Raw genomic sequence first — 12,992 nt, 5'->3', positions numbered from 1 at the left:
ATGTGTTTACTATGGTATCTTAAGTTTCAGTTCTTTCTTTAGGCTGGAAATCAGGACACCATAAACAGCATAGCATTAAAGTTTAACATCACCCCAAACAAGCTTGTGGAGCTCAATAAGCTTTTCACGCAGACAATTGTGCCAGGCCAGGTAAATATTTTATGGGGTTTTTTTATACCTGAAACCTGATTATTTGCTGTGTATTTAAAAGCTTTTTACTACTTTCACATATCTTTTAGGTACTTGGATACAAGGGTAATGAACAGTAATTTAAATCCCTCAAAGGGGAACTCACTAGACGGTTATCTAGAGTTGGGTGGGGGGAGATTTGTAATTGCCATATCTGGCTTTTGTTGCTTATTTGCTGTCACTGAAGCTTAAAGATGTCTTGGAAGCTCAAGAAGGTAATGTAGCTGTTGTAAGAGAGTTGAATTCTTTTTATACAGATAAATGCTGTATATAATGCATTAAAGAGTTAGAGAGTTAGATATAGTAATTGAAATGGCTCTTTGCCATTATATTGGGGATGAGTCAGTTTCCTGTAAGATGAAAAATAAATGGAAATAAACTGTTTTGGGGAGAGTCAAGTAATGGAAATGCAAATGCAAAGACTAAAACCTGGTTCACGAAGAGCAGATCTCTACTGCTTCACAGATGTGAAGAACTAAAAGTGTCCTATTTTGCAGATAGGGAAGCTGAGGCACAAACAGATAGCATGACTTGCCTAAGAATACCCAGCAGACAAAAGCTGGTATAAGGAAATCTTTTTTTAATTCTTGGAACATTTTTAGTTTAAAAATAAACTGTGAGCATTTTTTTTTTAACTTTAGAAGTATCTTTCTTTGACACTTGCAACAAATGACTTTTTATTTGGGGTGGAAGTTCAAAGCTGTACTGTAAATTTAGTACTGCTGTACTAAAACTCTGGGATGGTCACTGTGAGGGAATGTGAAAATTCAAACAAAGCGTTATATTTTTATATACACTTGTATTAGTGTAAGGTGGTTTATTATTTTTTTCTTTTTTATGTAGTACATGATGCTAAAATGCTGGCTCATATAAAGAATATTTTTCTTAAATCTGGAGATGCAAATATGGTTTTGGAAACAGACAATGTTTAGTGAAGTGTTACAAACTTCTAGCACTAAAAATCCCCCATCTTCAGTAATGGCCTTCTCTTTGGACCAGAATTTGCTCTTAATGACTATTAGTAATTTTAGTTGTTTTGTAGTTGCGATAGTTGCAAGACAACCTGGGATTGTAAATTTGAGGGGGAAAAAGGAGGTTCTCAGTCTGTGGAAAATGTTTTATTTTCCTGCCTGTGCTGCAAAACAGAATGTAGAGCTAGATCCTGTAACTAATTAGACCCACGTGTGCCCCATCATCATGAGGAAGGATGCTAGAACAAGGAGTTAAGGAGTGCATTGCAATCATGTGTGATCAGTACTGGGTTGTCTTTCAGCAGAAGGTAGCATTTCTAGTGAATAACTTTTTTAAAGTTTGCATCTTACTGTGTTGACATGTGTTTTGTATTTAGATTCTCTTTGTGCCAGAAACGAGTGCTGCGAGACTGTCGTCTTTCAGTCCTGGTGCTCCCATTTCTCCATCATCATCAGATGCCGAATATGATAAACTCCCTGTAAGCCAAACATTAGTTCACTCACCTTGAAATAATTTCTGATTCTGAATCTGAGATTCAAGGCTGTGTAAATAGCAGATTTTTGAGGCTACTGTTCAGACCTTGTGGGTAGTGTACTGAGTAACATTAATTTGCTGTACTACAAAATTTACCATCTCTTTAAAATATTCCATATTAAGGGGGTTCCGTCAGAGCTTAGAAAACCAGTACAAATTCTGTTGGGCTTAGAGTCTATCAAAGCAGTTGAAAATGGTCCAGTGTTTAGTGTTTAGTTTTTAGCAAATAGAAAGCTAAGTATGAAAAATGTATTTAGTGTTTCACCCTGGAGATTTCTATGCTGTTCTGCAATCCAGAGCCTTGATCCTGCATTGGGATCCCTAAGCACAGAGGCTGTTAGTTTAGTCTGAGCAGTCAGTTTCTTTGTAGTTAAGCATATTACGGTGGTACCCATATATAGACTTGTCTTATATAGACAAGACTGCAGGATTTAATCTTTATGAAAGGCCTTGGCATAGCTGACCTTTCATTTTCCTTAGAAGGGTGACTGGCCATGGTGGTTTTATATAGTTTTAGGGGGTTTAACTGTCCACTTGCTGATGTTAAAGTGATTATATGTTTCAAATCCATAAGCAATAAAAAGTAAAGTGGAGAGAACCTTGGAGTGAACAACTGTGTTTAACTTTAGTCTGACGCTCTGTGCCACCTGCATGGGGAATCACACCAGTGCCCTGTCTGCAGAGATCTTTACTGCAGATGAAGTGGCAGGACTGGCCCTCTCTTAATGAGAGCTCCTCATTGAAATTTGTTGAGCTGATTTGTCTTGGTATTTTTTAATTTCTTGCCTGTTATTTGTATGGAGGGTTTTTTGTAATGTTACAAGGTTTTTCTTTCATACAAGATACTGCGGGAAGTGTACGTACATATGTACATGACTACTACTTTTCTTCCTTAAGCAAAAGGAGAGTAGTTGATTGAACCTGACCTTATAGTTGCTCAGAATCTGGAAGTATATGATTCTGGTCCTGTTGCTCTTTACTGAACTCCTTTTTTTAAGGATGCTGATTTGGCAAGAAAGGCCTTCAAACCAGTTGAGAGAGTGCTGTCCTCTACTTCAGAAGAGGATGAGCCTGTGGTTGTCAAATTTTTAAAAATGAATTGCCGTTACTTCACAGATGGTAAGGTAGGTGAAACTGGCTTTTGGGCATTGCTTGAGATTCTTTAAAAGCAAAATCTGTTTGGATAAATGGAAGATGACTGCTGGAGGGGTCAAACGCTCCACATCTGTAAAAAATGGAAATGGTGGCTTTATCACTGTTGTTGTTGTTGGTAATGTGGTAATATGCTGTATCATTTTGTTCTTTGTTCTTTCAATTGTTTAATCTGTTATGATAATTGTTTTATGAAAGAATAGCTCTTCTCTTCATCTTCATTCCCTTACCATGTCTTACCAGAATTATCTGTTTAAGAGTGTGTTGTTAGATACACAGACAAAACTGCACTTTAGAACTATGACATGTCCGGATTAGTTGTCCAGTTCCATCAAGTTGAGCAACAGCTTTATAAAATGAGTACATGCCTATCTATTTAATCTATGACTTTAAGCTAAATTTTAACTGTTTCCAGAGCAGTGTTTCCAAATATGTCCATGTTGCTTCTGCACTTGCTAATTAATGCCATGCAAACCCTAATAAAAAGATAAATATTGCATGTTACAACCTTTTCTTTCTTTTTCATGCAAGTGTTCTTGTAATGTACATGTTCCCACTGGGACTGCAATCCTAAACTTTACAGCAGATGTTTCAGAAGCGAAGGCACAAAGCTTGGGCAGTATTTTGACCCTCCTCTCAAGGTTGCAAGGCACTGTTGTCTTGAACAGTCTGCTTTGATATATCTACTCTTGTTGGTTCTGGTTTCAGTTAATGTCTGCATGTTTGGGTTTTCAAGTCCTCTGGAACTTGTAACACTGGAGATACATGCTAACCATTGTAGTTTAGTCATTTTTCCCTTAGTTCTGATTTTTGTAAGATGGATGTGTTTACACCTACAGATTTTGGCTTCTTTTTGCATCGAGTGGATGTAGACTTTATTTAAGTACGCTGCAATTTTTCAGTCTGCTATTTTGTAGAAAGTAATAGAGGACTACTTGGTGTCTTACATGTAAATTAGGGCAATACCGCCGCGTTATGTGATACTTGCTAGGTGCAGAGGATACAGATTGCCGATTTTATGGCTGCGGGACTGAAAAAGTAATTTGCAGTCAGAACAATCAAAATTGGGGCAGCTTTTTTGCCAGTGTAGCTAAAAATCCCTTGTTGCCTTGCTTCCTGCAGTGGCTGGGTAGGAATACAGCCTACTGATGTATTGCTTTTCTGGCTAACTAGTTACATACCTGTGGGAGAAGCCTCTGCACTTGGTTTTGATTCTGCCATCCAAATGCAGACCAGGCATGTGTACGTGAGTCATAGAGAAGCAAATGGGAAATACATACGGACTTCGCTTTACAAAGGAGCAGGCACACATGTACTCACTTGCCTGTGCCAGACCATCAGCTTAGCATTTCCTTGGTCTAAAAAAAACATAAACCAAGCTTGTGGTCCTTTACCTGCCTGTTTGTTAGCCTGCATTGGCTTGCCTTGCAGATGACCTTGGATAATAGTATCTGCAGTGCAGGTCACTCCTGTTGATCCTGTGGCTCCTATTTGTCAGATGTCACGATTTACACACAACTTCTGAGTTGGTATCATGAATTCTGTAGCTTGTCTGGAAGAAAGGGTGCAGGAGCGAGACATTGGAAATCTCCTTTGTAGACATTGAAAAATAGTCTGTTGCCAGGGGTTGGATGCTGAATAATGGCTGATGCACCCTCTTATCGAATCCATTGCTAGAGCATGTTTTGAAGAATGAGATGTTATCTAAAGCTGTGCAAAACATGCTTGGATCGTGGTAGAAGCTGCTTCTAGATTGGGGAGAGGCTGTTTCAAATTGGTTCCCTATATATAGAAGCTTTTTGCATGTATCTTTAGGAGACCAGATCAAGTCAAGGGGACCTGTGATGTAGCTTAGCATGGTAACTTTGATGTTTCCATGAGTAAGACTGCCTTCCTGTGTGCTGGTTGCATATAAATTCATGTATCAAATGAAGGTGGCTTCATCTAGAATAGAATTTTTCCCTTTGCTCTCCTTACAATGTCTGACAATGCAATTTGAAACCAAGATGTTTTGTTAGCAAACATTGTATGATGGGGAATAAAGAGGCAGAGGAGAGTTTTTTTCTTTTTAGGATAGTAGCCTAAAATCTAATACCAAATGATAAGTGATGTGCTAACTCTTCCTTCTCCTGTTTTAGGGTGTAGTTGGAGGAGTCATGATAGTAACTCCAAACAATATCATGTTTGACCCACATAAGTCTGATCCTCTGGTAATTGAGAATGGCTGTGAAGAATATGGGCTCATCTGCCCCATGGAGGAGGTTGTCTCAATAGCTCTCTACAATGACATCTCTCACATGAAGATTAAAGATGCGTTGCCATCGTAAGGAGTGTTCTTCCCTGAACTTATGTTTACAGATTTTCAGTAAGGGTGGTGGAAAAGGAGAGGAGGTGAATGAAAGGGAAGAGTCTTAATGCAGCAGAATAAAAAAAAGCAGGAGGAAAGTGCCAGCAAAGGAATGATTCACATATGCTGTTCTTCCTTTTTAGAACACTTCAGTGGCATTACAGAGAAATGGGTCATGAATATGAGAACCAAAGTGCAAAGGGGATCATTAAAAAAAACAGTAATTAAAAGCATTGGTGGCATGCCATGGTTGAGCTCTTGCACTGACCCATCTCTAGGGTTATTTCAGTGGAAGTGAAGAGAGCTAGGTTTGGATGATTAGTTGTGTTACCAGGAATGTTCAGAGAGTAATATTTAAAACTTTTGAAGATAACAGCACATTAACTGCCATCTTCAGGACTTGGAGAAATACCAGGCTGTGGAATGCTTCCACTCCAAAACTAGAAATGCATTAATAGTTATCATTTATAATACACAATAGACTTTCTGGGGTGGGCTATTTTTGTTGATGTGTAGTCAAGGCACTGCTTATGTATTAGTTCTAAGCAAAGTTTTGTTCTTACAGGTAAACACCTGTTTGATCAGTGAAATTCATCTACTTCCCTCAGTTTTCCCATTTCAAGAAAAACTTTCCAGATATTTGTTATGCTCATTACTAGAGTGTTTAATAATTTCTTTGTAAGTTTTAAACTATGAGAATCTTGTATTCTCATTCACCTCAGACTTCTTAGCAGCAATGAAGAGCTGGAGTTCTATTCTGTTAAATTTTAAAGAATTTTGCATTTTGAAATGTTTCATGATTGTCCTGCTTTAAAAAGAAATCTCTGGGAATGTCTGCATTCAAACAGTAGATTTAAGTAATGGAGAAAAAGAAAAGGAAAAAAGCCCAACTCTGCCTGTTACTGTTTTGCAGTAAACATGTTCAAACAGGGTAAGGCTTATCTCCAACTTGTGGTGTTCTCAAAAATACATTTGTAATGACTAGGGAAGCATGGATGGTTGTCGAAGTTGACTCATTTTCAGGTGTGGGAAATAAACAATATTAACATAGTATGAATGACATTCTAGCAGCTAAATACATGTTCTGTGGTTTTTCGGTTACTGAACTTCTGATGACTTGCACGTTGTTATTACATGTGTACCATTTCTTCACCCATCTGGCATATTCTACCAAGTGATTTACTCATTTTATTTCAGTATTATCCTTTCCACATATTTCTCTATTTTCTTTAAAATTACTTATTTCCACTGGTGTATGTTTATTTTGGAGAAAGTAATTTTTTGTTGAGTTTCAGAGCCTAAGTTAAGTTGGTACATTATTTAGTTTTTCTGTTCCTGTTTTGTTTTTTTTTTCTGTTTCCATTTTGCTTTTAACATCCTATGTACATCCATCATTTTCCCTGACAGTGACATACCAAAGGATCTTTGTCCTCTGTACAGGCCAGGAGAATGGGAAGACCTATCATCTGAGAAAGATATCAATCCTTTCAGCAAATTCAAATCCCTTAGCAAGGAAAAGAGGCAGCAGAATGGGGATCCATCCATTGCTTTTGGTGCCAAACAGATAAAGCCTTCAGATAAGGAAAAGTCTGCTGATTTTGAAGTTCTTCAGTCATCTGAGAGTACAGGCTCGATCAAATCAAAGTCACTGGAGTTTTCCAACAACATCACTGCCACCGAATGTTTGGAAAAGTTCGCTGTGGATCCATGTGCCAAGGAGCCTTCTGGGGAAAAAAATGCTTCAGATATCAAAACCAAAGAAAAATCCCTTTTGGGAGAAGGAGAGAATGACTTCATTAAGGTGGAAAAGATGTCATCTCATATGGATAGAGGGTTGGACAGGAAAATCTCAGTAATGGAAGGCTTGCTGGCTGACCCCAGGGAGTTGGGGAGAACTAAGCAGCAGGTAACCAAACCCACTACAGAAGCCCAGGAGCACTTGACAGTTGATTCCTTGGAAAAAAAGGACAGTGTTGAACCTAAAGCTGACTTAGACTTAGAGCTGTGTGAAAAGCAAGATGTTATTCCAGAAGTAAACAAATGTGTCAGTTCCCCAACAGGTAAGGTGGAGACTGCATTGGACACTAAGAAAGAGCTAGAGAAAGATAAACTTATTGAATTTTACCTCAATAAAGATGGGAATGGGTCTCAGTCATCTGAAGACTTACACAAGGCTGAAATCCAGAAAGGTGAAAACAATAAAGCAGTTGGCATAGACCTTACACTTAGCTTTTCAAAGTCCCAAGCTAAGGAAGTCCATACAGTTAAAAGTATGGAGCTTGATTCCTGCTGTGTTGAAAGGAAAGCACCTTCATTAGAACTCAGCTCAGCAGCAGCAGAGGAAAAGAATCTGAAAGAGTCTGTGGACTCTTCGTTAGTACCAGCTATAGACAAGACCTGTCAAGAAACGCAGTTAGACAATCAATCAGAAATCAGACTGTGGCTGCTGCAGAAAATTCAAGTGCCAATTGAAGGTAGGTCTCTGGTTATCCTTGTTTCCTCTGAGACTTGGACAGCATTATGACGGTAACCTCTGAATTGATAGCCTTCTGCTCTAAAAATTGTCTCTTTCTATAGTACCTGGTCTATTTTTTCCTCTTACACATTATAGTTTTATATTATCTGCTATTTAGAAGAAAAAAAAACCCCTTTAAATTCCCTAAGCTCCTAGTTTGATAAGTAGCTTGTGTGCTCTTTCCATATTGAGTGATCACTGTTACATAATCTTCACCTCTGTTTACTGGCTTTACGAAGGACAGTGAAATGTCACCCAGTTGCAATTCTGACAGGGTCACTTCTTGGCCTGGGAATTGTCACTCCGTATTGGTAACTTTCATTGCTTCAGTGAACTCCATGGCTGGATTTCTGATAGTATCCAAAGTAGTTGTACGTTGCTGTAAAGGGGGGTACCAAACTATTCTTGACGCTATTTGCATGTCTAGTGTCTTTCGTGCTATGGAAACCCTTAAAGAAGTGATAAATAGGAATATGTATAGAGTCTTATTGACTGATCATTTTGTCCTGATTGGTCACTGTGTTATCATAAATAAAATTCAGACAGTTATTGGAAAGCATATAACAAAATGAAATCTCGGTTTAGATAGTGTGTACACATATTACTCTCTCTGCTGCAGCCCAGTGCCTCTAAGCACTAATCCATCCTGGAATGCTGATGCTTCTCTCCTGGTAGTTTAATGAAGTGGACATACCCCTGTTTCGTATCAGGTGGTGGGGGATGATTAGAGTGGAAGTCTTTATTTTAAAAACAGTTGCTCTTAAAATTACTATTTTTTTCTTTTGCAAGGGTTTATATCTTGCTAGTTGTATTGGGTGGTGGTTCTCATTGGGAGAGGGGGAGGAAAAACTGGCTGTAGGAGTACTCCTGAAACTAATGAGGCAAATTTGGTGTGATTGAGGCTGTAGTTTAATAAGCATTTTTTGTGTCACATTAGCAATTTAAGGAACTCTAACCCACTCTTCTGCTTGACCCTGTCTTGTGCAGACAAAAGGGCTTTGTGTGGCTGGCTTACTGTTGGAGTTGAGGAACTGACTGGGCTTTGTGCATGTGTGTGCAGGGTTACCCTTCGACTGGATGGGTTTCCTGGACCCAGTCAAACATTGTCCCCTTTACTTGCCTGCTTCATGTTGCAGTTTGCACCCAGCCTGATCATCTTACTGGTTTGCTTTACAGGGCTATTGTGTACATAGCTGTACAGCTGAGGAGGGTAACAGACTGTCATGAAATGGGAATAAATGGCCACAGTTCAGGATGAAAAAGGATTTATTAAACCATTGAATGGCATGTCAGGTGTAATTCTGTGTATGGTGTCTCACAATATTCCTTTGTACAAGATGATTAATCGTTGTGACAATGTTTTATCAGCTACAGTACCTGTACTTCCCTGTAAGCAGCCCATTTCTTTTGTCTCTCATTCAGATATGCTTCCTTCAAAAGAGGAGAAGAGCAAGACTCCTCCAATGTTTCTGTGCATTAAAGTAGGCAAACCCATGAGAAAGTCCTTTGCATCTCAGAGCACCACCATGTCTCAACAGTACAGTAAAAGGATAAAGCAACCAGAGTACTGGTTTGCTGTTCCTCGAGAAAGGTAAGCTGCAATGCCTAGCACGAAAACATGTTTGTGCTTTTTTTTTTTTAATGTGTAGTGTTTCCTAGAGTTGAATCTGACTTTTCTCTGTGGTCCAAGGTGTGAAATACAGCAAGGATGCTGAGATGGGGAGAGAGGTGCCCTTGTTTCGCTGCATGCCAGAGAGATAAAGCAGTGCTTGTTGCTAGTGTAATATGGCTCCCAGTGGGAAGGAAGAATGGATCAGGTGCCACTTGGAAGATAAAAAAAGGATATATGTGCACCTAACATAAGATAAAGACACAGGGATGATCTGGGTTTCAGCTGTAGTCTAGGAAGTGAGGGGAAGTGGAAAAGGGGAGCAGTGGCAAGAGAGGCAAAGAATCCACTAAGGTGCCAGTGCTAAAAGACTAGGCGTATCACATGAGCAAAGGGCATCAAGTGGAAAAGGGAGACACCCCTAGCTGAATGAGTGGGGCATTTATGCCTTCAAAATGTCCCTTCCTTCACAATAAAATCCATTTAAAGGTGTTATGTGCCTGGAGATGTATATGCATAAATAGTACTACGGCAAAGGAAAAAAAAGTGAAGGCCTGTGATTTTCCATATAAATCACCCAAGAATTTTCACTGGCTGTGAGGCATCAAATCCATGGTCCTTCTCTTGCTAGAAGGCAGCCAGAGCAATTCTCCAGTCTGTTGACGAACCAAAATAGGGAAACGTGATCACACGTCTGGTGAATTAGGTATCGGGAAGGAAGAATCTGAACTTGTGATGTCTCTCAGAGTTGTCTCTTTAAGATGCAGTCAATATTTTCTTTTCTAAAAATAATTCTCCAGATTATTTAATTTTATTTTCAAATTTGTAGAGAGTGTGTGTTGATTTAAGTGTTTATTTCTTGTATTTTAGGAATTAGTGTTTTGAGCAGACCAGTAGTGTGAAAGTTGCTGACCCAGGGGAGGAGAGGGAGAGGTTTAATCCAGCTGGAATGTGGCCATCAGGAGTGTAGCTGAAGTTAGCTTTGGTTTGCTTGCTATCTGTTGAACCCAGTCCTTGGCTCCTCAGGGATTGCAAAAGGGTGGGTTCAGAAGATTCTAGGTTGAAGTGTGAGTAAATACTTCAAGAAGTTGGAGTGATGCTGTAATATAACACAAGGTCAGTTATTGCTTTGGGGATAGTGTAATGCCGAATAAAGCCGCTGAGCTGAACTAAGGTCATCTCTGATCGCTGCTCTGCAACAGGTAAATCTAGTAAGCTTCTTAAAACAAACTTGGAAAACAGCTTCTCTACTTGTCTTTTTATGAGCAGAAATTTTCTGAATAGTAAAGGGACTTAACCCATATATAAACTGAAGTATTGACACCTGATTTATACTTCAGTCTTCAGAATGAGGAAAAAGTAATTTCTGCAGTGAGCTGTTGCATCGGCACTTGGCCATGCTGGCTGACAGACCAGATCTTTGATGTCGGGGCTGCTGTTCAGATCTTCACCAAAATTACTGTGGGCGTAGTGGAAGAGTGGGTCACTGTGATGCGGTTCATGCACGCCTATTTTAACACCGCAGAGGTGTATAAAAGATCTTGCAGAACTTGGGCCAAAAATTAAATGCAAAACCCACTCCTTCATATTAATGCAAGATATGCCTTTGCCCAGCACGTCAGTGTTTCCTCCGAACTCTCAGATGCCTTCCCAAAGCAAAATACATTGCTTCCTACTGGCTAATGATATTCTTGCACCAGTATTGTATAGTATATAATTATCACTGTGGCATCTGGAGGGTGTCATGGGCAATAGGTTGGTTGGGATAGCTTTGTAAGGTATTTTTGACCAGTGTATCAGAATAATTTATTAAGCTTAAAAACATTTGGAATCCAATTTATATTCATGTATGAAATTATCAATAATAACACTCTAATCTCTTTGTCCATAAAGCAGCATAAATAAAACACTTTGTCCAGTGCAGTCTCAGTAGCTTGTGCAGCATTTTAACATTTTGTAGTAATTAAAAAAAAAAAGCAACCACAACAAAACACCAAACAACAAACCAACCAAACCTGGATTGAGGTTGTGAAAAAAATGATGTGCATGCCTATAATCACTGTGTAAGTTAAGTTTTCCTCTGATTTATATTTAATTACATTTTTCCATGGTCTGTTAGTATTTGTTGTTAAAACAGGTTGTGTCATCAGTTCCGAAAATGTCTCCATTTTCAGCTTGGGCCCCATAGCCCACTGTTCCCAGCAGAGCTCCTCTTCCATCTGCAGACTGCTGCTGCTTTCCTAGCTGTGACAGGCTGCAGGAAACCTGCACTGGGAGAGGGATGTATTTATCTTTTAAAACTTTGTGGTTTTTTAATTTTTTTTTTTTTAATGGAAACCCTTGGAAACATTATTAATACAGAGAGAAGGCTGTTAGGCTGATGCTGTTCAAAAAAGGCTGTCAATAAGTCTTAAGTGTTTGCCTGTTGTGGCTGTTGTAGGTCGTCTCTCTTCCTATGTGACTTCCCAGGTGCTGAGAATGTCCTGGTGTGCATCACCCCATGACATGCACAGCGCAGCTGAGTTAATCAGTGACTATGGGGCTGCCTTGCTCTGCCTCCTTGATCACAGCGGTGCTCACCTTAGCACGTAATGGGGAAGATGGGCATCTTGAGTTGTTTATATAAAGATGACTCAGTCTGGGGCAGCTTCTTGTCAGGTTCAGCTAAGCAGAAAGGCACTTGTGCTTTTGGAGACTAATAGATTTATTCTTTTGCTGAGAAGTCTTGCAATGGGTATAGCTTACAGTATTAGAGGGTAAGTCTGTGCATGCTCTTACTACATGGATTTATGTTTGAATGGTATGTAGATTTTCCACCCTAGTGGATTTTGAGGAGGAGTAGTAGTAGGTCAGTATGTTGCAGATTTCCTCAAGGTCTTGTTCCTCAAGGGACAGAGATAGTAATGCAGAATTTCTTTGTTTATAAACATGTGTTGTAACAAATAACTTCCTCATTTTAGCATTGACTAGTTCCTCAGTCAAGAATTAAATCTCATTGGTTATCTATAATACAAATTTGTCAGACGGGCTTGGTTTATGTACACATAATTTACATTGATGTTGATGTAAAAGACATTGCACTGAGATCATGCTGCTGAGAGTGCATCTGCTTTTTTGGAAGTTTCCATTTTGAGAACAGGCAGATTTTCAAGGAGGAAAAGTAACAGCGGTTGAGCCTCGCTTCCCTTTTTCCGTCTTATCTTCCCACCCCATTGATTTCTTCGTTGGTTTTGTTGGTTTGGGGAGTTGGGTGAGCTTTGGTTTGGGGTTTGTTAACTGTTTCTGTGGGGTTTCCTTTTGTAGAGCAAGATGTTGGGTGATTGTGACTCCTATTATGCACTAGATACTAACACCCTGTAGTTAGTACAGTTGAAGCTGAGATCTGGAAGAGCTTGTAGCACAACTAGCTGGAGTCAATACCTACGTGATGCTTCCACGTGCTTATGCAGGACTTTGCATAAAGAGATGATGATTAAGATGGTCCTGATACTGAAGGGTCAGTCTTCCATGTTCCTGTTCATGGAATAGGTAGCATAAAGCTTAGATTTAGACTCCTTTTGAATTAGCCTTCTACAAATAGAGTCCTTCTAGACCCCTGATAAATAAGAAATCAAATTATGCAGATGAAACCTATGAAAACCTGTTTGTAGTTTATATCTTGTAATGAGGGCTCA

The 12,992-nt window shown here is 39.3% G+C and overlaps 1 protein-coding gene across 12 annotated transcripts in view; it reads left to right on the top strand.

The window, feature by feature from the left end:
- Nucleotides 1-12,992, top strand: part of NCOA7 (nuclear receptor coactivator 7) — a 100,511-nt gene that overhangs the window by 72,651 nt on the left and 14,868 nt on the right. For 9 of the 12 annotated variants that reach the window (XM_080389931.1, XM_080389930.1, XM_080389929.1 and 6 more), the window contains 6 exons: nucleotides 43-150; nucleotides 1,538-1,639; nucleotides 2,694-2,819; nucleotides 4,986-5,170; nucleotides 6,602-7,668; nucleotides 9,132-9,300. In XM_080389931.1, coding sequence (XP_080246057.1) covers nucleotides 43-150; nucleotides 1,538-1,639; nucleotides 2,694-2,819; nucleotides 4,986-5,170; nucleotides 6,602-7,668; nucleotides 9,132-9,300 — 1,757 coding nt within the window. The remainder of the gene's footprint in view (nucleotides 1-42; nucleotides 151-1,537; nucleotides 1,640-2,693; nucleotides 2,820-4,985; nucleotides 5,171-6,601; nucleotides 7,669-9,131; nucleotides 9,301-12,992) is intronic. The other 3 variants (XM_080389923.1, XM_080389934.1, XM_080389925.1) reach the window with 2 other exon arrangements.

Source organism: Falco punctatus, assembly GCF_963210335.1.
Source record: "Falco punctatus genome assembly, chromosome: 5".
Lineage (NCBI taxonomy): Eukaryota > Metazoa > Chordata > Aves > Falconiformes > Falconidae > Falco > Falco punctatus.
This window is presented reverse-complemented; position numbering and strand designations above follow the sequence as displayed.